Source organism: Accipiter gentilis, chromosome 4, assembly GCF_929443795.1.
Source record: "Accipiter gentilis chromosome 4, bAccGen1.1, whole genome shotgun sequence".
NCBI classification, from domain to species: Eukaryota; Metazoa; Chordata; class Aves; order Accipitriformes; family Accipitridae; genus Astur; species Astur gentilis.
Window position 1 is genome coordinate 20,084,007 of NC_064883.1, and position 26,839 is coordinate 20,110,845.

Here is a 26,839-nt window from a genome sequence, read left to right on the forward strand (position 1 = left end):
TAAAAACATAGAGAAATGTGGTACCTTGTTATTAACCAGGTCTCTTTTAGTGATGTCTTTCATGACAAAAAGGTCTCTCTGAACCAGTTGCATGTGCTTCACTAATCATTGGGAATAGTCATCTTTATCAGGTTTTATGTATGCCTCTCCTTAGTTTGTGATTGTTGAGTCAGCCAGAGAGGTTAGCTGGGCTTCAAGCCACTTAGCTTTATATATGTAATCAACACACACAAGTTATGAAGTTAGCTGTTCCAAGCTCCCTTTGTAGTCAATGGAGAAAGCTCCAAAAGCTCATTTGCTCTGTTCAGGATGTAAATCATCCTCACTTTGGGTATTTTAGGTAAGTGCCTGCAGTTAGATGGTGGCGCTTTTTTATTTTGTCCTTGTCCCAGTTCTGGCATCAATGGTGTAAGTTCAGGTAACACAGAAGTAGTCAAAGAATCATAAACTACTGCATGAGACTGCAGTTCTTCTCTGTCATAGAGATAAAGCAAATTATATTTCTGGTATCCCAATTATTGAGATCTGTTATCCCCCTCTGCCGTAGTCATTGGGGAGGATTTGAAACTTGCATTACTTATTTCATCTTTAGCTGAGTTGCTTAAAAACTTTTTTTAACTTTTGAAAATAAGAATCAGGAATGAAGAATGGAGGATTTCAGTAAATTACTGTTATGATCCGGGAAAGCTATATGCACCTGAAAAAAAAAGTAACCGTTTATAAGACGATGTGTGAAACTACATTAAAACTAAGTGGTGTGATAATGTGCACTCTTTAACATATGACCTGAGTTACTGGATGTTGGCTAAGTAGCTGCTCTGCAATATACAGACTTTGTAATTATTTCAGCACAATTGGAGATGGGAAGAGACTGTTATTATTGACTGTTTGAGGCAATTTTTTGAGTAGGCCTAATAATTTAATAAAGAGTATTGACATGGTTTCTATTTCATAAGTATAGTAATCAGAATCGTAAGAAGTCCCAGTTATTGGCTAAAGAACAAAATGTATTCCCTGCAAATGTATGTCTGTTCCTTCCAGGATCCTGAAAGAATAAATATGCGGAATTCCAGTATTATCTGCTTCTGTCTTAATGAAACTCTGAAGCACAGTGATTTTTTCATCTGGGGAAAAAAACCCCTCAGTAATGTCATAAATGCATATTAACTCTATTTGCTTGTCGTGGTTTTGGAGTGATTTTTTCATTGCCAAATTGGGGAACTTCAGGAACCTTCATCAGTATAGTTTGTCCTTCTGTTCTCCATCCCCTTCACTAGTTTTCAGTCCTCCAAGGAGTACTGAATAGTGAAATCTCAGACAGTTTGGTGGAGCTGAACTTCTAAACCCAGGGCAATAATCTTGATTCTGGATTATATAGTAGAAATCGTGTGATGGCAAAGAACACCATCATTTCAGAGGCAAATTGAGACCTGCATTTCTACAGATCCTCTACTTAAAGGGCACCCTGATTTAACTTCTCTTTTTAAAGAGTCAAATAGAGAATACTCCTTGCAAATGTGGAGCTTCCTCTGTGCAGTTCTGTAAATTTGGACTGTTGCTTGCTGTCTAAGGAGATGATGATGGAGAAAGTTGAGCAACTGAGTGCAGAATGAAGGTTTCCGGGTAAGCTTGAGAGGACAAGAAAATTTGAAATTAACATTTTATAGTTTAGTATATTGACCCAATTTAATGCAGTAAACTTATAACAAGAATCATCTTGTTCTGGTCTTAAATACTACACTGGGTAAGACAAACTAGAGTACATTACTTTTTGCTGTTCATCAGTAAGTGGAATTCTTTCTTACACTGTGGTGCATTCAGAGTTCAGTAAATGCAGGGGGTTTTCCCCAGAGGAGGAGGGAGTAGTCATTGGTAGACTTCTCCTGCTTAGCTGAATAGTGATGCAAAACCTTTTAAAAAAATTATAATAGAAGCATTTGGAGCAGTGGTCTCTTTGTCATGACGCACTGCAAGAAAGCAAACAGGAATTATAAACCCTACTCCGAACTCAGCCATTTCAGATGGTATTTTTAATACAAGGCACATATTTCCATCCAATAAAGTGAACTGATTTTTCTTTTTTTTGTCATTATTTTATTCCAAATTTGAAAAGGGCAAAACCACCGTATTCTAAACCACCATCTCAGATAAGGATAAATTACACCATCTTGTGGATATAAAGAGAGCACTAAATTTTGTTTAATGTCAATTAGATTCTAAGGATAATCAGTATTTTCGCTGAGAAGATACTTTGATTCAAAAAAACCCTCCAAACATGATACAAACCTCTGTAGAATCTTAATAATATGCATTATTTGAATGCTGTGTTGTTAGATTCGGGCTTTTTAAGACTGTACGTCTGAGATACATTTTTCATCTGTCGCTTTCTCAGCATGGCTGAAAAGAATACTCATCTCATGTACCTATAATTTACTGTTGTGACTACATTTATCCCTGAAATACATATTTAGAAACTCACAGGTATTTATGTATTTGCAAATATAAGAAAATTTTGGAAGCTGCAATTTGTCAACATCTCTTCCAACAGATAAGGTCACATATATTTCTTAATATTATTTTAATCAGAAGTCCACCTGATGAGTCACAGAATGTTTCACAGTCTTAAGCAGTGCATTTAGTAGAGGTTATTTCTACTATACTTGATGGAAGTTTTATGGGAAATTTAAGTACCAGAGATAATATGTAGCTCATGAAAATGTTCAGTAGCCATGCTGTTAATGCTACTTCTCCTAGAGGATGAAAAAGACAGGAAATGCTGCAGAAGACTGTCATCAGTGATCATTAACTGTTAAGGAACTTGTTAGTTTTATTTCTTCTGATGGTGCTTCTAGCACTGCAGTGACTCCAGATGCCCTCTAATCTTAGATTTTAATCATTCATTCATGATCCAGCTTCCTTATTACTGTTGGACTCCCATGCTAATGATACAAGACCATGGCAGAAGCTTTCCTCCAGAAGTATGCAATGAAGCACAATTTTTTTAGAATGGAAGTACAAACCTATTCTTACCCAAAGTTCTGTCGAAGCACAAAATCTTCAAGAAACACCCCACTTCTAGTCTGAGGGAGCTGTGCTTGAATGGCAACTGGTGATTAATTGTCCAATTTATTGTGTGAATCCTGTAATAGAAAAAATTGGCAGTATTCTGTACTGCCTTTCTGTCAGATGTCCAAATGGTTTCAAATATTTTACCTAGGCCAAGCAACAACTCCTTCAGCCAGTGTTTTTTTCTACTATGAAGGGAAAGTCACATCCATTACATAGTGTGAAACTGAAGTTTCACTTTTAGATGTCTGAAAAAATACTTCGGCCAAGTAAGATTTTTTTTTTTTTTTTTTTTTCTTTTACTGGATGCCGTCACTGCAGCTGGGCTGGACGAGCTATTGCATGTATATTCACGATGTATTTAGACAGCTTTCAGAAAGTAACTTGTATGATGTTGCAAACTGACTGTAGCTCTTGGTGCTTTCTCTTGCATATACCCTCGCCTGCCCATAGAGTCCTACTACGACAGTGTGTCAAATATGAAGTGGTACATGGTAATTGCTACTAAAAAGCCTTGGATATATAAAAATGTGTTGAGTAACATTTGCTACATACTATACTAGTAGGCTGCCTATGTGCAAAAAGTTATTCTCTGATGTTATAAGAGGCATACATTTTTAAGACATTGTCAGACATTTCTAAGACTGTCCTACATCTGTGTATGTGTCATACTGCTGATCTGCTAATGCATAGTAACACTGAAAAATTCCCAGCGTGTCAGGATAACCCCAACAGAAAAATGACATCTTCATATGTGTCCCTTGATGTGCTTGCTTTCTTCTAAAACTTACCATCTTTATCATGTTCAGAAATCTTTCAACCGTGTTTCAGGGCTCTCATCAAAACAGTAAAGAAAAGAGAATTTAGTTTTGATGGTCATAACATATAGAATGCATAGGTACTACTTACAGATAGCTTTATTACATAGGTATGAGAGCAAATGAAGAGTCCCTCTACCTTCCTAAGGCCGAGGTGGTATCTGGCAAGGCTATAAAATATAGTATTAAAATTAATGCTGCCTTTTTTAGAATACTGTATGCTATCTTGCAGTAAACATGCATGGCATTATCTGTAATTAAACTTAAAAAGCACTTTCATACTCTAAAATTGTGTGTGAAGTAGAGAGACAAAAAGAAAATAATGCCCTGGGTTTTTGGCGGTTCAGGTAGGTTTTGGGGTTTTTTTTGTTGCTGGGATTTTTTTTTTTTTTTTGGTAACTTCTACCTGTTCTTTTTAATCTTTCTCTTCTATATTGACGTTTTATGGAAAGTTTTGAGTTGTAACAGTCCCATTCAGATTTGAGTGCAAAAGGAATGGACCAGATGGGGAAAAAAACCACTTGTGCCAAAATAAACATGTTTTTCTCCATTTTCACAAGTACCTTTACAAGTGCAAAGTCTTAGGAGCTGAAAAATGGTAGAAAGGCGGTCTTCAGATCAGTCTAGTGAAAATCAATTTGATTTGTCCTGCTCATGTTGCTTCTAAAACTGGAGGTTCATACACATCTCCCAACTGGACTAATATTATAATTTTATAACTTGATATTTTAGAATGTCTTTTTCTGTAATTCATTTGATATGCTATAACTTCAAAGTCATGTTATATTTAGCTTAGGTGCAGTAATATATGTATATGTGATTTTAAAATTAATGATCTCCAGGTTCTTTTGGAATTACATATCTGCTTACAGACCTGCTCTAATTCTACTGGATTAGATTTAGGATCAGGTACTGTGCTTGTAAAGTAAATGGAATGTTTTTTAATCTCCGAAGATAGAAAGTTCATTAGCCATAATGTCTATACAAGGCCACACACGTCCTATAGCAAGATGTGAATATCATAGCAGTTATAAAGATAATTTTGTCTGTATAAGGCTAAAACTGAAAAAAATCCTATTCATTGTATATCCTTGTGTTTTCTTCATAGTGCTGTAGAATTTGTAGTATTTAATTACACAATTCTGACTATCTTAATGGTTTTTCATTGAAGTCTGGATTCAAGTCACCTGTGCAACTAAAACTGTTTAAGAAATTCAAATTTTGAAATTTAACTTACTCTGCAGAATCTCTTCTTTTGAGCAACTGCATATGAACTTAGCGTTATCGTATTCTTTGTTTGAATATTCAGCCATATGATCATAATTCAACATAATTGTTCTGTGTAAATGTTAGGTGTGTATGTACGTCAACTATATATGCAATTATTTTTTTTGACACTTGAAAAACAAAAATGCTAATACAGGTGCAAAATTTTAAAGGCATTAATATATAAATATGGCTGGCCCTCCTGCTACCACAACCCAAGTGGCGCTATTCTCCAATGTCATTTCCTTATAAGAGCATCAGTAGTAACCAGTAAAGCTGATGGATAGCAGCAGGATGGAAGAATACACTAATCCAGTGCACATACATCTTTCTATTTGTTATTCTGATGTTCAGCTCTTTAGGAAATGCTTTTTGGCAAGTTAGCTCTTAGATGTGGAACCTTAATTGTTGTCTTTTTCCCCAGAAAATCATGGAGAGGTGAAAATGTCAGGCTTTGTAGAAAGTATCCAAAGTTTCTGCCTGAGCTACTGAAACAAAGGGGGTATGCACCAGAAACTGTAGCCAGGGTGATTTTTCTCACATTTCTGAATGGTGTCCTAATTTTGTTATGCTGATGAATGCTGGCAACACCATTCTAGCCCCAGGCTTAGTTGGTAAGCTTGGCATATTTTTAGGTTGTGTCATCCAGAAGTTCACAAAATATCGACCATTCACTTCAGGCAAGTGAAGCCAGCAGTCAGAGATTCCCACTTCCAGTTCTCTAGTGTATCACATCTAGCAAAATAAATTAGGAAATTCCATACCTGGGAAGAAAGCAGCATAACTTCCTTTGCTTTAAGAACTGGTGAGTTGGCTGCACAAAGAGCTCAAGAATGTAATCATGCATGTTTGAATATTTTGCATTATTTTGATTCCTATCCTCTTGGGTCCTGCTATCTAATGCCATTGGTTTTGCCAGAAAAAGGTACTGCTCTCATGATTTTTGAAGTGGATGCATCGTGTATCTCACAAAATTAATTAGATAGTCTTAATTTTTGTGTGAAGATGCAGAAAATGTTAGTTTAGGAGTACTGAAACGTAGTTGGCAAATCTAGATTAGTGTTAAAAGTGAGCTAATATCACATTTAAAAAAGCTAAAGAAACAAATAGGTATAGACAGTCATAGCACTTGAAGTGGTAGCACAGTTTGTTCTCAAAATGAAATGTTTAAGTATTCTCATTAAATACAAGAACACAAAATTGCTGTAAAAATTGCCCATTTCTAGATCGTGATCTCTATATCTATTGGTTGATTTGTTTAGTTAATACCAAGTTACTTGATGCAATGAATTCTCTATTTCCATGTTACAGGTCTGTTACCACAGCTATTAGGAGTAGCACCAGAGAAGGCCATAAAACTTACTGTAAGTTTGCAAATGGATTGTTTTCACATTTCTCCACGTTGTAAAGTCCATCTAATTACAATTAGGGCAGTAAGGATTTTTATCCTTAATGTGTCAGCAGCAATGCAGAGTGTTCCCCAGGGCTCAGTATTGGGCCCAGTTCTGTTTAATATCTTTATCAATGATCTGGACGAGGGAATCAAGTGCACCCTCAGTAAGTTTGCGGATGACACCAAGTTGGGAGGGAGGGTGGATCTGCTCAAGGGTAGGAAGTTTCTACAGAGGGATCTGGACAGGCTGGATCGATGGGACAAGGCCAATTGTATGAGGTTCAACAAGGCCAAGTGCCGGGTCCTGCACCTGGGTCACAACAACCCCATGCAGCGCTACAGGCTTGGGGAAGAGTGGCTGGAAAGCTGCCTGGCAGAGAAAGACCTGGGGGTGCTGGTCGACAGCCGGCTGAATACGAGCCAGCAGTGTGCCCAGGTGGCCAAGAAGGCCAGTGGCATCCTGGCCTGTATCAGAAATAGTGTGGCCAGCAGGAGCAGGGAGGTGATTGTCCCCCTGTACTCGGCACTGGTGAGGCCGCACCTCAAGTGCTGTGTTCAGTTTTGGGCCCCTCACTACAGGAAAGACATTGAGGTGCTGGAGCGTGTCCAGAGAAGGGGAACCAGGTTGGTGAGGGGCCTGGAGCACAAGTCCTCTGAGGAGCGGCTGAGGGAACTGGGGCTGTTTAGTCTGGAGAAGAGGAGGCTGAGGGGAGACCTTATCGCTCTCCACAACTACCTGAAAGGAGGCTGTAGTGAGGTGGGTGCTGGTCTCTCCTATCAAGTAAGTAGTGATAGGATGAGGAGAAAGGGCCTCAAGTTGTGCCAGGGGAGGTTTAGGTTGGATATTAGGAAAAATTTCTTCACCGAAAGGGTTGTAAAGCATTGGAACAGGCTGCCCAGAGAAGTGGTTGAGTCACCATCCTTGGAGGTATTTAAAAGTCTTGTAGATGTGATGCTTGGGGCCATGGTTTAGTGGTGGGCTTGGCAGTGCTAGGTTAGTGGTTGGACTGGATGATCTTAAAGGTCTTTTCCAACCTGAACAATTCTATCATTCTATGATTTTTGCTTGACACAAACTTAATTACAAAAAGCACAAAGCAGCTGTTTATATCTGACTTGTGAACATTACAAATGGCATGCAAGTCACCTGCAGGTACATATATGTACATTTAAGAATCTTACTGAAAACTTGTTTTTGGACTCGCTCCAAAATGTAACAAGCTTATTCAACTTGTTCAGCTCATCTGCTTGTTTGTAAGTAGCACAGGCTTTTGGTTTCACTTCTTAGCAAAAATGGTTAATTGTTTATTGGATTTGGAGGGCTTTTGTTTTTGTGGTTCCTATATGTTTAATTCCAGTGCAACAGGAGATAATATGAGCATGCAGTGTAGTGTTGGTAAGAAAGGAACTTGTTTGCATGAAGTTTTTTTCCTAAGTGTTTTGATTCTGTAATTTTGTTATTTCTTGAATGATTTTAAGGCACTGAAGAATTTCTTACTATAACCCAATCGTAATGTATTGGTTATTCAATGGTAAGCTAGTATTCACCAAAGCTTGTAGTATGCATTTTATAAAAAGTACTTAATGCTATTAATTGCGTTACTATTGTGTTAAAACTTATTATTGAATATTCTGATATTAATTTGAAATTATATTTAAATTTTTAAATGTAGTGAGCATTTCTAAAATCTTAAGTGATTTTATCATTAATTTTGAGGGAATGACTTCATTAGTGATTGTTATCTTTTTCAGTAATAAATATTTGAATTGTGCTGCAAATCTTAGAAAGAAGAACATAGCTTTACAATATTTCATATAAAATCTAAGATTTGTTTGATATCTGTTAGTTTGGTAGCTTCACAGATATATTTGCATTTTCAGTTGCACAGAATTTGCAGCTGATGTTTTCTCCAACCTTTTTTAATTTATCAGCTTTCATAAATGTTTGTTTTTTAAGGTTAATGATTTTGTGAGAGATAAGTTTATGACTAAAGATGGCTCTGTCCCACTGGCTGCAGAAATTCTTGCTGGTGGCTGTGTAAGTATCTTTAATTTCCTTCATATGAGATTCATGAAAGTGCGGTGTGTAAGATTAACTATGTGGACTAAGACTTCTGTTTAACCACAGATCCAGTTCAAGAGCAGACTCTACTAGAGCATCTCAATTCTTTCCTAGATAGGCCAGCCGTTCTTGATGAAAGGGTAAATGTTTCTGTGCATCGTGTCTTTTAACTGCGCTGTATAATTCTCACAGCTTAGAGTTTGTTTCCTTAATAAAGAATCTGTCTTTATTCATGTTGGCTGTAGCTTATAGCCTAAAGAGGATTCATGCTAACCTTTCCAGAACGTAATAATGAGTTACTACTTTGTGGCACCCACTCTGCCACGTCACTTCTTTCCGATGTGTTATTGCACCCACTAATTTTCACTTTTTACAGTGATACTGGCTTTTTGAAATGGCAAAAACTACTCATGCTTCTTTGAGTTCATAGCAGACGTAGGCTGTGTAATGTTAACTCAGTACATAATGCATTCCTGAATGTAGGCTGTATTTAAAACCCACTAAATTTTTAAGAGTGTTTTGCTTGCACAAAGTAGTATCTTAATGAACAACTGGCATATTACTGGGTAAATGATAATACTTCATGGTTTGATCTAGTTCTGTCTGTTCATATCACAGCTTACTTTATCTGGTGTATTGATTTTGTTCAAGCAAATGTAAATACTTTAGGTAAAATGAATAGTTGTTCAAAGACCAGCGCACTTTACAGATAAAGAACACTGTTTATTTAAACCGGCTTTGATCACTGGGGCAGAGCAATGTTGGTATATTTTCAATCTATCTTTGTTTCTGCTGTCATAAGACAGATGAGGTCACATTTTCAAGCTGCTTCTACCTGTGTCAAAAACTACAGTGAGCAGCAACTTAAAAACAAATGCTTGTGTCTTAACCTCAGTAGGTGCAGAGATTTGTGCTGTATGTGCTTGTAGAGAGCGTACTATGATTATCTGAGCCTCAGGGTGCAATGGCTAGGTTGTATTGCAGACTGAGAAGCCCTGGCTTTCTATAATTCTCAGGAGATGGGGCAGGATTTGGCTGGTGTCTGACTGCTCCTTCTGTTTGATCACTGACCTGTTGTAGACTGCCAGGTAGGATCCCCTTGTTCTGTAACTTTAGGAGCATTCGGGGGAGAAAAAAAGAAGGGGAGGGAGAGAAGAATGTGGGTCTCTAAAGCTCTAAATAAAAAGCATGCTGTAAATGAAGGAAAAATGCAATAAAGTGCTTGCAGAGTAAAAAGTATTTGCCCCTTACACTAATAAAACGTCTTATGAACATAGCACCCATAGAGAATTCAGCAAAATTTTCATTTAAAATGTCATTTGATCTAGGGTTTTTATTTTTACAGACTGCTGTGAATTTTTTAATGCAGTACAAAAAGCACTCTTTACAGAGAGCTGTCATTCATGAGAATGCTGCAGCAAGCTTTTTGCCAGTAGTTCATTGTAAACTAAGGATCTGCTTTAAGAGATAGGTGGTTTGAGATGTATTTTAAACGTGCTGTAAATGTTGGCTTGTCCTATTTGGTATTTGAAATATATATTAACAATGAGATGCTGCATAAAGTTGTAGCAGTAGACATGTGGTGGCAGAATGCTTTGAGTTTTCTTTTAACTGGAGTGCTCCACTTAAGGGCATAGTCTGGTGCCAGGTAGATGGGTTGCAACTTGTCTTTTCTGCAGGTGGTCTTTGGGGGGTTTTTTTGTAATTTTAAACCCAATTCAGACTAGCAACAGAGACTATCGTTACAAGTGGTGCCTAGTTTTTAGGGGTGAATTTTTCTGTCATGGTATAAACACATGCATAAAATACAATATGCCAAAGACAGGCTTTTTCCTATAGATTTCAGTGTTGTATTGGCCTAACTTTCTGTCCCTGTTTAAGCCAATGTGAAAGCTGCGATTTCACTGTGGAAAAAGGAAGGATACTGTTGAATGCTTTTGAAAATTTTCAGTCTTGGATTTTTACCTCATTTCACAATGTAGCAATCGCTTATGTGGGAGGCAAGAAGACAGGAGCGCATGATGTGTTAAGAGTCTAAAAAGGGGCAGCCAACTAAGATGAATTTCATAAAAGACACCTGCCCTATCACCTTTCTGCTCTGAGTATCTAATTCTCAGCTGTGATTGTGTTACAAACACAGATGTTAAATTTTCCTTCTTCAGTGGTTCTGTTTCCTTGGAGTGTATCCATTGCTTATGGAAGGGCTGTGTGCTGGGATGCATAATACATTTTAATGTTTTAAATACCAGCCCTGTGAGTACAGTATAGCATTAATACCTTAGAACTGGAGGACTGAGCAGATAACTTGGATGGTTTGGGTTGTTCAGTAACACAAAGGGCTTTGAAGGGGTCAGTATCACCTGAGTAGCTCCACTCCGCTGTTTGCCCAACCATTGCCAGGCGTTGACTTTTAAGTCCCCAAGGAGTTCACTTTGCATCATAATTACTGAGAATTAGTACACATGGCTGACTTTTGCACTTGTAACTAAAGCTGATTGTTTCATTGAACAAGTCTTTTTCTGTTTTGTAAACTGTTTTCTCTCCTGGAAAAAAAAAAAAAAAGAAGAGAAGAAGAAAATAGAAAGATCTTTTACTTCATGACCTCCTGGCACTTAGTTCAGTTAACAGCCTGTTTCATAGATTTTTATTATGTGAAGATGAAAGTGATAGGTTGGTTGAGATTATTTTTTTTTGTTGAGACCCCCAAGAACATAATTAAAAGTATAACCTCTATATTTTTATACAGAATCTTAAGGAAGGTTGTTATGTAAATTACTAACTCAAAATTTCCATCTCCTTTGTTTGTAAGAAATTTTCCTACTGACTATGGTGTTTGTTATCCATAAAAATTACATATATGTAACTTCCAGATTTGCACAATGCCTGACACCCACCATGAACTCTGGTCTCTGCTGTTCATTTAGGACTCTCATTTCTCATATGAATCCTATATAGCCTTTATCATTATTAGACTAGTAAAAAGCTTTGGTTCCAAGACATATTGTAATGATACTGTAGAGCTAGGATCTGCTGAGCATCTAAACCACAAATCTGATGTAACCTCCTTGAAGGAAAAAGTGCACAAATATACTAGGTTTGATTTCTGCTAATGCTGTAACTTACCTTCAGGGATTCTTTAATAAAGGGATGATCTTGGGTAAGCTGTAAGTACAACTTGAAATCTTTTTTTTACAGTGGCAATAATCTTGAAGTTTCTGTAAGGTTTTTTTCATGGTCTTTCAATTTATTTTATATTTTAAATAAAAAATAATCACTAGTCATACCGAGTTTAGCTGCTTGCTTCTTTTAAACTTAATTCACTTAAAAGCTTCTGTTAAAAGTAACCTGATTTTTTTTGATACAGCACTGTTATTATTCTTATTTTTTTAGTTATATTAACCAGTTGAAAATGTTGTTTGTAAAAGTGGCATAAATATTATTTTGGTGGTTTTGAGTTGTTTCTTTAACACTAAGCTTTTAGGTGAGACAGTTATTTCGTTTAGTTCCTTAAATAAAGCAGTTCCATGTTTAATTGAAAAATTTACGTTGTGTGTCTGGAAGTAACCAGGAAGGAGATGCAAAGATGCAAAATAAAGAGTAATCATAAAACACACACAAAAATATTAAGAAAAACAGAAGTATAGCATGACTAAAAAGAAATAGTTGTATAATATATGTTGCCTTGTCTGCATATAGTAATACAATTATATAGGTAAATCGGAGGCTTAATTTTCAGCAAGAAAAAAAGCATTTTGCTTTATTAACCTTTGCTTCTGCTCTCCCTCCTCTTTCCTTTTCCACACACAGTCTTTTCCTTCACAGCTGCTCAGTGTGTGCTCACTATTAGCCAGTTTAAATCATGTAGCACAGTACAATTACAGACCCCGTACAGATCTGCTTTTATTTAAGTTGTCAGTACAATTTTAGGCATATTTCTAGAGACTTTATAGTAATCGTAATAAAGTTAAAACATATTGGACCTGCTTGGACAACCTCAGCTCTGCTATGGAACATAAAAATTAGATACGGTTAAGATGGAGTTCATCTAGAAAGTGCAAAATCCTGTCCAGAATTAATTCTTATAAAGGAATATGATGTGAAATTCCAATTGAGTTGTGCTGAATAAGTGATCCAGTACAAATAGTTTTATAAAGCTACTTACAACATCTATTTTATGTTTCAGAGAGTAATAAAGATAAGTCCACATCTGAGTTGCATTTTCTCTGTGGCAATGCAGTGCAGGTAGAGGGTGTACGGACTGCAATTCCCACACTTCTTAGATCTCTTACTTAGAAATGTCTAAATTTTTGCAAGTTGTAGGCTAAAGGAGACTGAAGGTGTCATTATTGCTTTCATTATTCAGAAACATAAATCTCATAAAATTCTATTCTGTTTGGCAAAGAAGACTGAGCTATGGGTAGAATGAAACTGAGCATTATGTATTCCAGGGGGAAAAAAAAAATATCTCTGCATGTATATCTGAAAAAAGAACAACTGCTATCACATAGAAAAGTTTTGGTATAGTTTATTGAGATAGTTAAGCAATCATGGTCTTCTTGATGATTGCTTATATTAGCTTTGAAAGCAAATGGCATACATCTCTTGAACTCTTAATAGATTTGTTCTCGAAGGTCTGTTCTCCTTGTAGTCAGGCATTACTTTCAAGGGGAGTTCTACCTGCATGTGTAAAAGCCCAACATTCACATTTCTTGTTTAAGGAAAAGTTCAGAAGCTCCTGATAATTTTTTTTTCCTTGATTAAATTAAAAGCTCTTTTCTTTTTACATAAAATTTATGTTTTTAAATAAATTAATTAAAGTCTATTTAATATAATTAATATAATGTAAAAGAATATACTATAATTAATTAGGTATTTTTAAAGTGTAGTTTTCTCCTCTGAACCACTGTAATTGGAGTTATTTTCAGCATACTGAAAATAATTTAAACTAATTGTAAACTTCTGGTACAAAAAAATGCAGCTAGATCTGGACTTCAATTTAACTTCACATTTGCAAACCTGTTGTATTTGAACACTGCTTTGTTTTAATTGTCTCCGATTAATTTTCATCTAATCTTAGATTTAAGCCTTGTAATGAAGTTTGGGAAGGTAACATACAGTAACATGATAGCCCTTCCAAGAGATTGTACCAAAGGGTGGGGAAGTGCCTGGTGTCCAGTTCCTGCTTATCTTTGACCTCACCCCACATTTCCTTGCAGGTTTGGATGTTTTAAAAGTAGTTTGCTCAAATTTTCACACAGTCATACCTGTTTAAACTGGCCTTTCCTGAAAGCAGTAAGGAGTTATGCAGAACATGATTTCACTCTGTTTTGAATTTTCTTTTTGGATTGGCTAAGGTAATTTTAATTTTTTTCCAGAGGTATTTTCTCATAACAAATTAGAGGTGTTTTTCCATTTTGCTTCCCCTCTCCTCTTCCTTTTCATTTCCCTTCTCCCCTAAAAAAAAGAAAGAGAGCGAGAGAGAGGGAATTTTTCAAACTGTAGAACAAGAAGGGATGCATAGGTTTAGGTTGATATGTTTCTGATTGTAGAACCGAACAGTTCTGAACTCTTAAAAAGCCTATTTTTTTCCAACAAGCATACTTAATATTCTTTCCATTTGAAATGTATTCTTTTTTTTTCCTATTATATTAAAAATAATGACTGCAAAATTTTATATGAACATACATTACAGTTTAAAACATGTATTTGTTTTGACAATTATATTTTATTACACATCCCTTTCTCCTATTACTCCTTTTTCTACTGGCAGTAAAATATTTTAGTGTTTATGAGTGCAGGTTCCAAAAAAACCCCCAAAACAAAGCCTCAAACTTAAATCAGGAATTAAAATCTAGCTTTCTATGAGAAAAAGGAAGATATTTATGATGTCACAGTAATTTATGATGTGACCAAGAAATAATGGGTCACAGTTTTAATACAGCTACCATGCTTTAAGACTTGAAAGGTCTGTAAATCATTAAATGATTCTACAACTAGTCAAAATAGACAACTAGAGCAGACAGAGCCAAATGTTAACATATTTGACAGGTCTGTAACTTAATTGCTTTTATAATGCCAATCAAGTAGGCTCCACTTTGATATTTTTTTTTTTGGCTAGGCTTCTGAGAACTGAATTACCTATAACGTGGAAAATATCAAATCCACAATTTTAATTTTTTTCCCACTGCAGACTTGGTCAGTGCTTATAAACAAACCATACTCCTGTTTGTTTCTGTTTAGCCAGGTCATTAATATACAATTGTAGGAGAATCGTCACAACTTGTATCCAAGTCTTGGAAATCTGTCTGAAGCAGTAGCAGGAATGTACTTCTGTTCAGACTAATTGCAATTCTATTTATGAGCACTTTTACATGAGCGTTTGAAGGAGCTTGCTTTACGTTTTATATACACTTGGACGTTAACAAGACTGTGATTCTAGCAGCGTTCACTGTTTGAGCTGCCCAAAGTAAAACCTTAGCCAGACCAAAAGAAAGCTGTACTCTGAAGACAAGAAGGATTAACTGGAGAAAAACACAGTTCTGCCTGAGCAGCATGAAAGCTGTTTCTGTGCTAGCCTGGTCAGGGTAGTGAAAAGCAGATGATTGAGGGCTCAGGAAATCTCCTCACGATCTGAAGAAAAGGTATTTACTATATGAACTCCCGTTGCTAAAGAGCATTATCAGAATCCTGTATAGATAGGACCACAGATGAGAGGACACAAAATAGCATGAAATGGCTTGTCTGGATTTTTGAAGCCTGGCTTTATCAGAAAAAAAGGTAACATAGAACCAAGCTTTTGAGAACCCAGTATGCTTTGCCCTTGACATACAGTGCCACGTAATTAAGGTTGTCACCTTTGAAATCTATAAGAAAAACAGTCACTTTGGACAGATGTCTGTTACTCGGTAGCTCTTCTGGTAACAGGCAAGTCCATAGTGAAATCACTGTTGCAGCAGCCCAACGTAATTCATCAGATGCTCTTGGGATCTTTTGCCATACAAACACCAAGGCTTTTAGAGGTAGTTTGAAGCACTGCAGTGGCACTCCATAAATCTGGCTTCTAAGCCTTGTTCTGTCATAGAGTTAGTATGTGATTTTTGTGGTAAATCATTGAATAGTTCTATGCCTTAGTTGCCCTTTATTATACAATGATGGTAGTTCTTCCATTCTTGCATCCCTTGAGTGCATTTTTAATTTAGATATATTTTTTTTTTTATGATGGGGAACAATATTTATTTTGTGTCTGTACAATGCTCAGCACTTTAGGAACCTTGGCTTTCATTAGGATTAATGGATGTTAGCAAATGCACAAGATAACAAGGTGCATCTGGCACCTGGCAAGGAGAAAGTCTGGGACAGTGTACAATATTCAGTATGACTGACAGTTGACTAAAAATTTTGGAACTTGCACCTGCTTGTCTTTTTGTAAACTGAACGAGTAACCAAGACATTGAAGATGATTTCTTTTACAGAGGTTGATTTTGGATAAGTATATAATATGTTGCTTATATATTTTAATGGTTGCCATTACTTGCCATAATTGCTATCCCTGGGTAGATATTGTTGGGAAATATTAACACTCTAATAGCAGTAGTAGTCCTTTCTTCATCTGTGAAACCTTGAAAGGTGATAGGTTCCAAGTTGCATGGGATGCAGAATAAAGATCTAGGCTGACCCTGACTGCTCTTAGCTGAGAACAGGAAAAAGGCTATGATTTGAAGTAGGTAATAAGGTTAATTAGAGGCACAAGAACAGTTCATGGACAGTAGAGATGAAAGGAAAAGAATCTAGTACTTTCTTCTGAGATGGAAAACACAGAATTTTCTTCCTGAATTGCAACCTGTATCTCTTCAGAACCTACACTGAAGCTTTTCAAATTGAGATGTGAAAGCCCTAGGAGATTTGGGTCTGGTGTGCTCATTTCTTATCTAATCTCATAAGGGCACAAAATGCAGTTACATTAAAAAGAGCAGGAATTCTTGCCTGGGGGGGGTGGGGGGGTGGGGATCTGTTTATTTTCCAGTAAATTTTAATACAAAGAGATTTGAACATGTGAAGAAGTAGAAAACATTCTGACTTCTTAAACTGGAGTGTTGTTAAGTGATTGTTATTAAACTAATTTTTTTTTTCACTACAGAGTGGGTTTTATTGCCTCATGGACAAAAAAATATACCTCAACTATTTCTACTTCTCCCTTCCATTCAGTAAAGTAGGAAAGTAGAAGGACACATGTGATAGACAGTACTGTATTACTGTACAAGGCTATACTGCCATCGAGAGGTGCTGGGTGATATCATACCAGTGCAGAGTTGAAGAACTGCAAAAATGAAAAAAACCCCAGCTTGTTTTTAAAAATTCACATGTGTGTGGATGCTTAGCTATCTCTCCGTGTGTTAAAGCACATTGAATGTTTTACAGGGGTGCAGATTTCTAGCTATGTGTGTATGAGGAGTTCTTGGATGACAGAGGTATTTCCTTTTTATTTTCTTGCTTTACATCGAACAAGACCATAAATGCTTGTGATTAGGTCAAATGTTAAATTCTTTCAGAATAATATGGCCCTTTGTGGGCCCTTACAGATAATTATCCATGCAGTACCTCTAGGTATCTACTCCTATAAATAACTCAAAATTGCAGTTTTTATTTTAATCACATGATAATAACTAAAAAGTAATAGATTTGCTTTTACAGTCAGATCATTTGTTTCTTTAAAAAATGATTGGAAGAGGTGATAAGGAATTCAGAGTTGAGGGTATTCAAGTTTGTAACTTCAGTATGGAAAAATTGGTGTTACTGGGAAGTATCTGTATTAAATGGTTGAAGAAGTTGATTTTTGTGACACTTGGTGAAGAAACCATTAAGCTTGAGTGACCTGAGCTTAAACTATGTTTATTCTGGCCAAAAAAGTAGTTTTCAAATTCTGACCTTTGGGAGCGTATTTCAAAATTTTAAAATGAGATACACTTTCAACTGCAAAAGTTAGCAGACAAGAAGGCAATGTTCTTCAACTTTTGGCCAAACAGAATGAATGAGCAGGGTGATACAATGTGCTGATGATGTTTTGTCTGTTTTTTCCATAACAGTTTATACCAGCACCTTGAAGAGACTAGAAAAAAATAGGTTGATGAGATTTCTTTCATTGCATTCACTATGCAAAAACTCAGAAGACTGGAGTCATGCTATTGTGATTCAAGCTACTGATTTGGAGATCAGGATATCTGGAGACTCTTACGTGTTTGAGCTAGGGGGATGCACACACTGGGCATGCAATTAACCTCTTTACCTCAAATCCCCTTCTTGTAAAACTGGAGTCATTGTACTTTCCTCACAGGAGCACTGGGAGGAAATACCATTAATATTTATGAGACACTTGCGTACTATGATGATGAATAACACAATAGGAGTTACCAGTACTAGACAAGCAAGAAATCATTTCATTAGAGAGTATAGTAGCCATCTCCAGTTTGCGCCCCCCCCCCCCCCCATTTGGAGAGTAAGGAGCTGCAGTTACCAGCACAGATGGTTAAATAACAGTGATAAAAGCTCCCCACCAGGCAACTGTACTTGTTACTGCTAGAACTGCCTCTGCACCGGCTGATAAACTAGCCTTCCTCTCCATCACAAAGCAGGCAGGTGGTAGAAACCCTCCTACCGACACCCTCTGTCAGGTATTGTCTGGCTCATCACTTTCAGTTATTCACCATTTGATTTTTGGAGTGTATCTTTGATCAAATTCAGAGGATGACAAAGGTTTAAGGAGTTCTGGGCTAGTACCTGGACAGTTTTGTGGAAAGACTTCACTGGAAATTTCCAATGTCTTTCTTCAGACCTGCTTTGTGGGCAGCAGAACTGGTAGTCTTTTTAGTAGCACCTGGTGCATGCAGATCTCAGTGCTTTAGAAATTTGAATGCAGTGAGCTTGATTGTATGAGGTGGGTAAATAATAGGATCCCCATTTTTCAAATAGCAAGCCGAAGCAGAGGAAATGTTGTGTGATTTACTCACAGCCACAAACATCTAATGTTGCGAGTGTCAACGCAGCCAGGTTGGACATGCAAACATAAATATTTATATGTGCTAGAATCTAAAGTATTTCACTTTTATTTGAATTCAGAAATTATTTGCCTTTATTATCCTTCAAAATCAGATACCTGTTTCTCTTTCCTTTCTTTAAATACAGCATTCACTTATAAACACTTTTATACATTTTACTAAATTGCTCAGTGTTTTGGTGCATTAATAATAATAAACTTAATTTTGTTGTCATCTTTTAAATTTTAATATGGTTTTCCTGTAGTGAAAATTAAAGGAACACTTCCCATGGAGTCATGGCACAATGAACTGCAAGAATATCATACTGAGGGAAAGTAGCTTATTTGTGCTAACGGATCAGTTGGTATGAGTTTAAGTAGTGTGTTTTAGAGGAGGGCTGTGGTATAGAAAACTTACAAATGAACAGTATCACTTGCAAATAAACATTATCACCTGCAATTGGGATTTTATCATTTTAAGAAGAAAATATGTGTGATGGCATGTGGGAACGCTTAGTATTTGTAATACATAGACCCAAATGTTTATTATGTAGGAATCTGTAATTTACCATAAGGACCTTTCCAGGATTTTTTTTTTATTTTGAGACTTTGCAAGATGAGTAGACAAGTAAAAGAAACAGGTTTTTTGTTATGAATGCTTGCTTACTTAATATGTTTCAGTTTAACTGCAAAACTGAAGTCAGCATATGTGCCAAATAATTTATCAGTCTAATTTCTGATGGCAACAAGAATAGCAGTTTTATATGTACCAGGATTCTGGTTTGGTAAAAGCAGTTAAATTAAATTATGCCAATTTGAAAGTCAAAACCAGTTGAGTTACACAAGAGCGTGCTTTTTCTGGTCAAAATAGGAAACATTTGGGATATTTTGGGGGTTATGTAAAGACTTTAATTTGTAACCACACTGTGTATGCTCAGTCTAAGTGGTAGACAAGAATAGTTGTTCGTGCGATTTGCCATTTCTTCAGCACATTATTTAAACCATATTACTGTGCATATTTTTTATTTTGAATAATAGTTAATCTGAGCTATGATTAATTCTTTTAACATTTAGATAATTTAAAAAAGATGTGCACATAGTGTTTACATACTAGACATGGCTAGATGCAAGCACATTTAAATGCAGCTTATTTCATTTTAGTCATAACCTTCCAGAAAAAAAACCAGTTGTTTTTTTGTGGGGTGGGTGAGGGTTGCCCTTTGCATAGTTTGTGTGATTTCAGAACCTAGAGAATGGCATAGCTGTTGGGCCACGTAATTAAGAAATTAACGTAAGTTAGAATGACACTGTTGAATTTGGGCCAGATGGAGTTTGAGTGAGTATTTTTTTAATACACTTAGGTAACCTTCATGTTACTTTTTTTTTGTTTCAAATTTTTAACTCGATTATCTGTCAGTGTAGCAGAAAGGTTATGCCCTCCCTACGTTACATATTGTGAATGAGATGAACTTTACAAGAACTAGCAGGGAATCTGAAATGCTTACCACTGTTATGCTTTAAATCTAACTTTCAAAATCAGTTGAGTGGTGTCTTCCCAACAAATGGAGACTGACATGTTAAAAACATTTAGCGGTTCTTTATTAATAGAATCCTTCAGTCTGTAGACCTTCTTTATTACCTGGTGCACAAATAACGATGTAGAGCTCAGACTCTTGAATCAAACAGCATTTAATAGCAGTAGTTCGTGGGGTTTTAAAAAGAGCACAATATATCTGTAGTTCTGGTCTTTGGAATCCATGTGTTCTTTGTTTTATGAACTCATGCCAAAATTGAAAAAGCTTCTGCCAGACTTTTACTCTTCAACAGTATGTTTTCACTTTCTATGTAGTGGCATGCACATCTCGGCTTCTTTACTTAGTTACTAATTCTTTCTTTCACTTTATTACTTGCTTTACAGTGTTCTTGGCTTGTCAGTATTGCATAACTTGGTGTTGGTGAATGTATTCTTGCAGCAAGAATTGAGCCTGATGTAATGCAGTGTCCAGCAGTGGCTGACCTGTTTCCTCTTGTTTTTCCTGACCACTCATCTGGGGGGGATGGTGGTGGTGGTGCAGATTTCCTACCTTGTGAGCTGCAGTTTATTAACTAACACTAAAACTCTTGTCTGCTAATAGATTAACCAACTGCAGCAGGATTAAAAATGTCTTCTCTTGAATGTAACAGGACATATGCTGCAAATAATGTAGCAGGTTAATGTATTGTCTTCCACTTTTAATTTCAGGCTGGAGGTTCTCAAGTGATCTTTACCAATCCACTGGAAATTGTTAAGATTCGATTACAGGTGGCTGGAGAAATTACTACTGGTCCACGAGTTAGTGCCCTCACTGTATTACGGGACTTAGGCTTCTTTGGTCTCTACAAGGTATGGGGTTTTTTTTTATATATATATATATATATACATGAATTAAAATCCAATTATTAATATTTCAAATCAAAAGATCATTTCATTGTTCTCACAAACTTTCATAGGTGGACATAATTGTACTTTTTGAAAAATCCTTCCTGTAGATCATGTAGATCTTACTAAGATTTCTTTTCTAGCTTCAGCAGGTGTAAGTATTGTTCATCAAGAATTAGTTTGTGATTCCTGATGTTCTGCCTGGTGTAAAAGTAAACATTATCATCTGCTTCGTGATCTAGAGCTTACAGTTTTGGAGTTTTGCTTTTGGTCTTCTGTGTTTGATTCAGCAACTTTCCCAGATGTCATTGTTAATTTCGTGATGGTAATTAATTGCAGCACAATAATAGTGAAGAAATACAGACAGTGGGAACCCAGCATAAAAATAAACTCCTAAAGCAAGCTTCCCCTTGCTACTTTAGAAGAACATTGCCACAAATAATACCAGGAAAAGCTGCTTTTATGAGTGTATACTACAAACTCTACAGTTCTGCTTTCTACATTACTGTCTTCACATGGATACGTAAATATGTAGAAATAAAGTTAGGTTTAATGTGAGACTGTCACAGGATTAGAAACATCTTGTGTCAGATCTAAGAGGATGTACACTGCAAATAATTTAAAAGGATTAATATACTGCCTCCTACTTTTAGATGAAGGAGACTAGATATGGAGGAGTATGAAAGGTCTCAGAGTACTTTGAGATAGTCATTGCACACAGTATTGAAACAAAAGCTGTAATGAGTGCCATATACTTAAGAGCACCGTGCAGTGTTTCTTCAGATTCTGCAGCTTACTTCTTGGAAGAAAACTTTCACACTACCCATTTGTCCCAGTATTTCCAGTGCAGCAGGCAGTACTCCTCGGTTTCTTATTTACAGCAGCATAACTGTAAATTGAAGATGCTTCAAAAAACAGCAAATGAGCCCCATCCCCCTCCTCCACAATACTTGAATTCCATCTCCACTTTTAAGCATCCAATACTTTTAAATTGTTCTGTTAACATTACAAAGAGGAAGCCTGCCCGGGAGTAGATGTATGTATGTTTTGGCCTGGAGAGAAGTTGCAGACCTGAATAGGATTTAATGGGGAGTTGTTTTTCCCTTTAAATTGACTTGCTAATTTTTTAGGTGTTTTACTGAAGCTGATGCTATTGTGTAAACTCCTAGTAAATGTCATTATGGTGTTGATCAGGTCAACATTTACAACTGAAAACACGGATATGGTAAACAGTCTGCATCCCTGAGGCTGTGCAGGAATGGAGAGCAGCTATTGACTTTTACTTGAACTAGTAAAAATAAAATGAAAGAGTGATGAACTAGTTTACGGAAGTTAGCTTTTTTAGATATTTTTTTTTTTCCCCCTGAATACCTGCTCTTGGTGGCTGAGCAGAATTTGCTGCATTTTTCCCATTATTAAATGGCATTAATGTCTTGGGTCGTGTTATGAAGTATTTCTGGGTTTTAGAGTAGATACTTGGTGAATATTTGTAAGGAATACACCTGAACAGGAGCTGGTTACAGCACTATGTTGCGTTGAAACAGGCAGTTATTTAATCACAAGCTACACAGTTTCATTAATTCATTCATTAAGTCCATTTACCTCCACAGAAGGGTTTTGTTTTAACTCTTCTGTTGTCTCTGTTTCTGTTGCTCTTCACCCCTCCACCACATTCCTTGTGTTCATATCCTTTTGTATGTCCAATTTAGATTCATTGCCTACAAAAACTTGACTGATTTGACAAAACTAGAGAATTTAACCTGGCAATCACAGTCATTGACCCAGCGGAATGCAGGCCATGTCAGAAGGCTTGTGTCCAAGTGCACCCTTAGTCACAGCTAGCTCTGTCATTGGGCAGGTTTGTGCTGTTGTCCACCAAACACTTTGGCGCTGTAGCCAAGAAACAAAAGGCAATCCTATCTGCCCCCTCTCCCATATGCCAGCAAGAGTGTTAGTGCAGCCACATAATGATCTGGAACAGGAAACTCATTAAAACTGAAGCTTCCTCCTCCTTATGGCTTAGTTTATTGTGAACCCAGACCAGCTCACTTTGTAGCTCCTCAGGATGGTTGTACCCAGGCGAAGGGAGGAATGGCTTCATGGCACGGCGAACCCATCAGTCTGTATCAGGAGTTTTATACTGCCCTGAGGTGCTTGTAGAACAGTGTTAGGGGCAAAAGTAGTCCTCTTCTGAATGCTTGAGCTGAAGCTGGCAGTGCTGGTGAGGCCAGGCAGGGATTAACAATTCATTTCATCAGAGTCAGCAGCCTCAGTAAATGCTACCCAGAGACACCAATGGTCTAAAATGAATTTCAGATGAGACTAGATTTGGTAGGTGCTACCATCTCTGGTCGTGCTTCTAGTAAATTAATTTGGTGAGTGTAATGACCAAGCGAACGTCAAATAATAATAAATGTTCTACTAATCAGAATTGAAATGTCTTGGTACATTTGGAATACTTGTACTCTTAACGAGTCAAATTAGCTTTAAAACTATAAAACAGTAATGAGGATTTTATGTCTATCTCAGTACTTTCCATGCTGTTCAGTCTAACATGAACAACTCTTTCATTTGCATCTTAATTCTTTGTTTTAGCTTTGTTTTGTCTTTTGTGTCTCAAGTCACAAGGCTTGTATCTCAAGCCCTGAATGTACTTATTTTAGTAGATCTAAGTAAGACTCCATACATACTACTCCAGAAGAACAAGAATAGATACTTGTTTTAGAAAACAGTTTTATTTGTGAATCTTGGACTTTGTTTGTAGGCTTAATGGGCCTTCATGTAAGTATTCCAGCTGTTTAAACACTGGTCTGTCTTAGCCATGATTTAGTTAATCAGTTAGTCATTTCTTTTGCAAGTGTTGAAAGTAAAATTCTAGACTTTTCATTTCAGGAATTTTCATTTGAAATAAATGGATGTCTTTTTTTTATTCCTAAGTTTTCTTTAAAAAAATTGTATAACAATCCAAACTTCAAATGTAATTTTTCATTTCATAGTTGATAACAAAATGTTTTGGTTTTATTTTTTTTCTGTTTGATATAGCCTGAATTTATGTTCTGCTGGGTTTTTTTATTTTTCTTCTGTGGCCAAAAGAAAACAAAATGAACAAAAATTAACTACTCCATCAATTTTGGTTCAAGACTATAATGTTCCTCCTTTTCCACTTGACTTGTTAGAAATTCTTGTAAAACTGCTCTAAGAAGGGTTGACTGCAGTCTTCTACAGCAGTTTCCACCACTGACCACTCAATTAAGTTCTGATGTCTGGATTAATGGATGTCAAGTGCTTGTAGTGCTGTGTCCCTGGAAAAGGTGAAGATGGCCATTGTCTAGATGAGGCCAGGTAGGGTGGGATAGTATGAGAAGCTGTACAGAGGGACAGGGTCCTCTGTTGCTTACAGAATTTCCTTAACGGTCTTGCTTTGAGGTGGGAAGAAAAGGGATTCCTTCAACCTAACAGTTGGCTGGTAAAATCCATGGAGAGCAAAGATTAATGCTTTGTCTGTACTGCCAGCAGCGGAGAAAATAGTCGTCTTGTAGACATAGAATAAATGGAGCAGTATCACATATTTAATAGGAAGATGGAGCCCAGAAGATGTGATGTTAACTTGAAATTAATATTACCATAATGATAATTTTTCAAAATAGGAGTATGGATATTTTTAAGCGGGGTTTTTTTGCGATGAATGAGAACATTACCAGTCAGTCTGCAAGCTCATAGTAGAGCTGAAGTGTTTCCATTGCTCATCAATGTGAGTTTACTTCTATGTTGGTAAGTTGCAAACCTCTTAAATCAGGACTGGTCATCCAGTCTGCTGCACACTGGCTTTTCTGTTTCTCTCGCTCTGCTTTGGTGCTGTTTCATTTACCGAGTTGCAAGGACTGCAGTGAAAATTCTCTTTTCCGAGTTCAGAAATAAATCATCTTGAAAGCTGTTCTTACCACCATAGATCAGTCCAGCATGCTCTGCTTAGTTCCTGTGAATCTTTTATGCTGAATTCGGGCGAAAAATCTGTAAGAGTCCCATACAGTAGTCAGCAAGGAGGAATGTACTTTAATTAATTATAACTGTAGCCAGAAGATGCAAAGAATTACATATGTCAGTCTTAGCTTCATGAGGCAAATTCCTGCATGTCTTAACAAGATCTACTGCTTGTTGTTTGAATTCTTGTATTTTGTATTAATTTCTACCTATGAAGCACTTTGTGTGGATTTTAAAATAAAATGCCTCCACACCCCTGATACAGGTAATTTCGGTGTTTCTGTCTTGCATTAACAGAGAAAACGGAGGCACAGACAAATAAATCTTCTGTCTCGTGTCAAAAAACCAACAAAGGAAATGCTATGTAAACCCGTTTTGCATCCAGCTGAGTGAATCTTGTATTGATTATGATCATAATTATCCCAGCATTCTAGTCCAAATAAATAGCCATTTGAGGATTACCGAGAAGCTGGGTTATGTAGTTTTGATGCCCATCTATATTAGTGAGATTAATATTCTTTTGGGTCATTCATTGGCCTGTTAACGTGGTGCTCTACTTAAACAAACAAAACCAGAAAACCCTCACCCTTTTTCTAATGCCTGATTGGAATTGGCCATGTTCCAGCTTGTCCATTGCCTCTAATCCTTCTACTGTGCATCTCCGAGAAGAGTTGTCTTCCCTGCACCCTCCAGGTAGTTGAAGAGAGCAGGAAGTGTTTCCCCTTAGAGCTCAGCCTGCTCTTCTCCGAGTTGAGCACACTGAGTTCCCTCAGCCTCTCCTCCATCTACCATGTGCTACTCAGCTGGCTTTATGGCCCTGCACTGGACTCACTCCAGTGTGGCAATGTCTGTCTTGTACTGGAGAGACCAGAACTGGACACAGGTCTCCAGATGTGCTCTCACCAGTAGTGAATGGAGGGGAATAATCACGTCCCTTGCACCCTTGCTACTACAGCCCAAAGTGTGGCTGGCTGTCTTCACTGCAGAGACATTGCTGACCCATACTCAACTTGGTGACCAGTACCCTCCAGATTTTTTCTCCAAAGCTGCTTTCTGGCCAGTTGGCCTCAGCCTGTACTGCTGCATAGGGCTATTCCAGTCCAGGTGCAGGACTTTGCATTTGCTGATTTGAACTTAATGATATTCTTGTCAGCCTATTTCACCATCCTGTGAAGGTCTCTCTTAATAGCAGCCTTGCCCTGTAGCATACTAGCTACTCCCCCAATTCAGTATCATCCACTAATCTGCTGAGAGTGCAGCTCATGTTCCATTGATTTAGCTATGAACATACTATGGCAGACCATCTCAAAAGCCTTGCTCATTGTCAAGGTGTACAACATCCATTGCTGTCCCCTCACCCACAGGTCTGGCAAGAAGGTTGGTCAGCTGTGATGTGTTAAATCCATATTGGTTGTTCCCAATCTTTCTCTTGCCCTTCATGTGCTTGGAAACGGCTTCCAGGAGCATTTATTCCATAAACCTCCCAGGGACAGAAGTGTGCCCAAACAGCTTGTAGTTTCCCAGATCTTCCTTCTTGCTCTTCTTCAAGATGGGTGTGATGTTTGTCTTTTTCCAGTCATCAGCATCCGCTGTACTGACTTGACCTTTTGAAGGTAGTAACAGCCTCACAACAACATCAGCCAGCTATCTTGGCACTGTTAGAGGTATGTCTTTGGGTCTCACTGATTGTATATGTGCAGATGGCTTAAGTGCTCTGTCTGTAGGTAATGCTGTCCTCCTGCAGACTTTTCTGGTAAGCTCATGGAGCTGAGAGGCCTGAGGGCAGATTTCATTAGTAAAAAGC

At 37.1% G+C, this 26,839-nt stretch overlaps 1 protein-coding gene across 6 annotated transcripts in view; it reads left to right on the plus strand.

The window, feature by feature from the left end:
• The window catches only part of SLC25A13 (solute carrier family 25 member 13), a 105,120-nt gene that overhangs the window by 65,617 nt on the left and 12,664 nt on the right, over positions 1 to 26,839 (plus strand). For all 6 annotated transcript variants that reach the window (XM_049798832.1, XM_049798833.1, XM_049798829.1 and 3 more), the window contains 3 exons: positions 6,462 to 6,514; positions 8,501 to 8,581; positions 20,878 to 21,018. In XM_049798832.1, the coding sequence (XP_049654789.1) occupies positions 6,462 to 6,514; positions 8,501 to 8,581; positions 20,878 to 21,018 (275 nt within the window). The remainder of the gene's footprint in view (positions 1 to 6,461; positions 6,515 to 8,500; positions 8,582 to 20,877; positions 21,019 to 26,839) is intronic.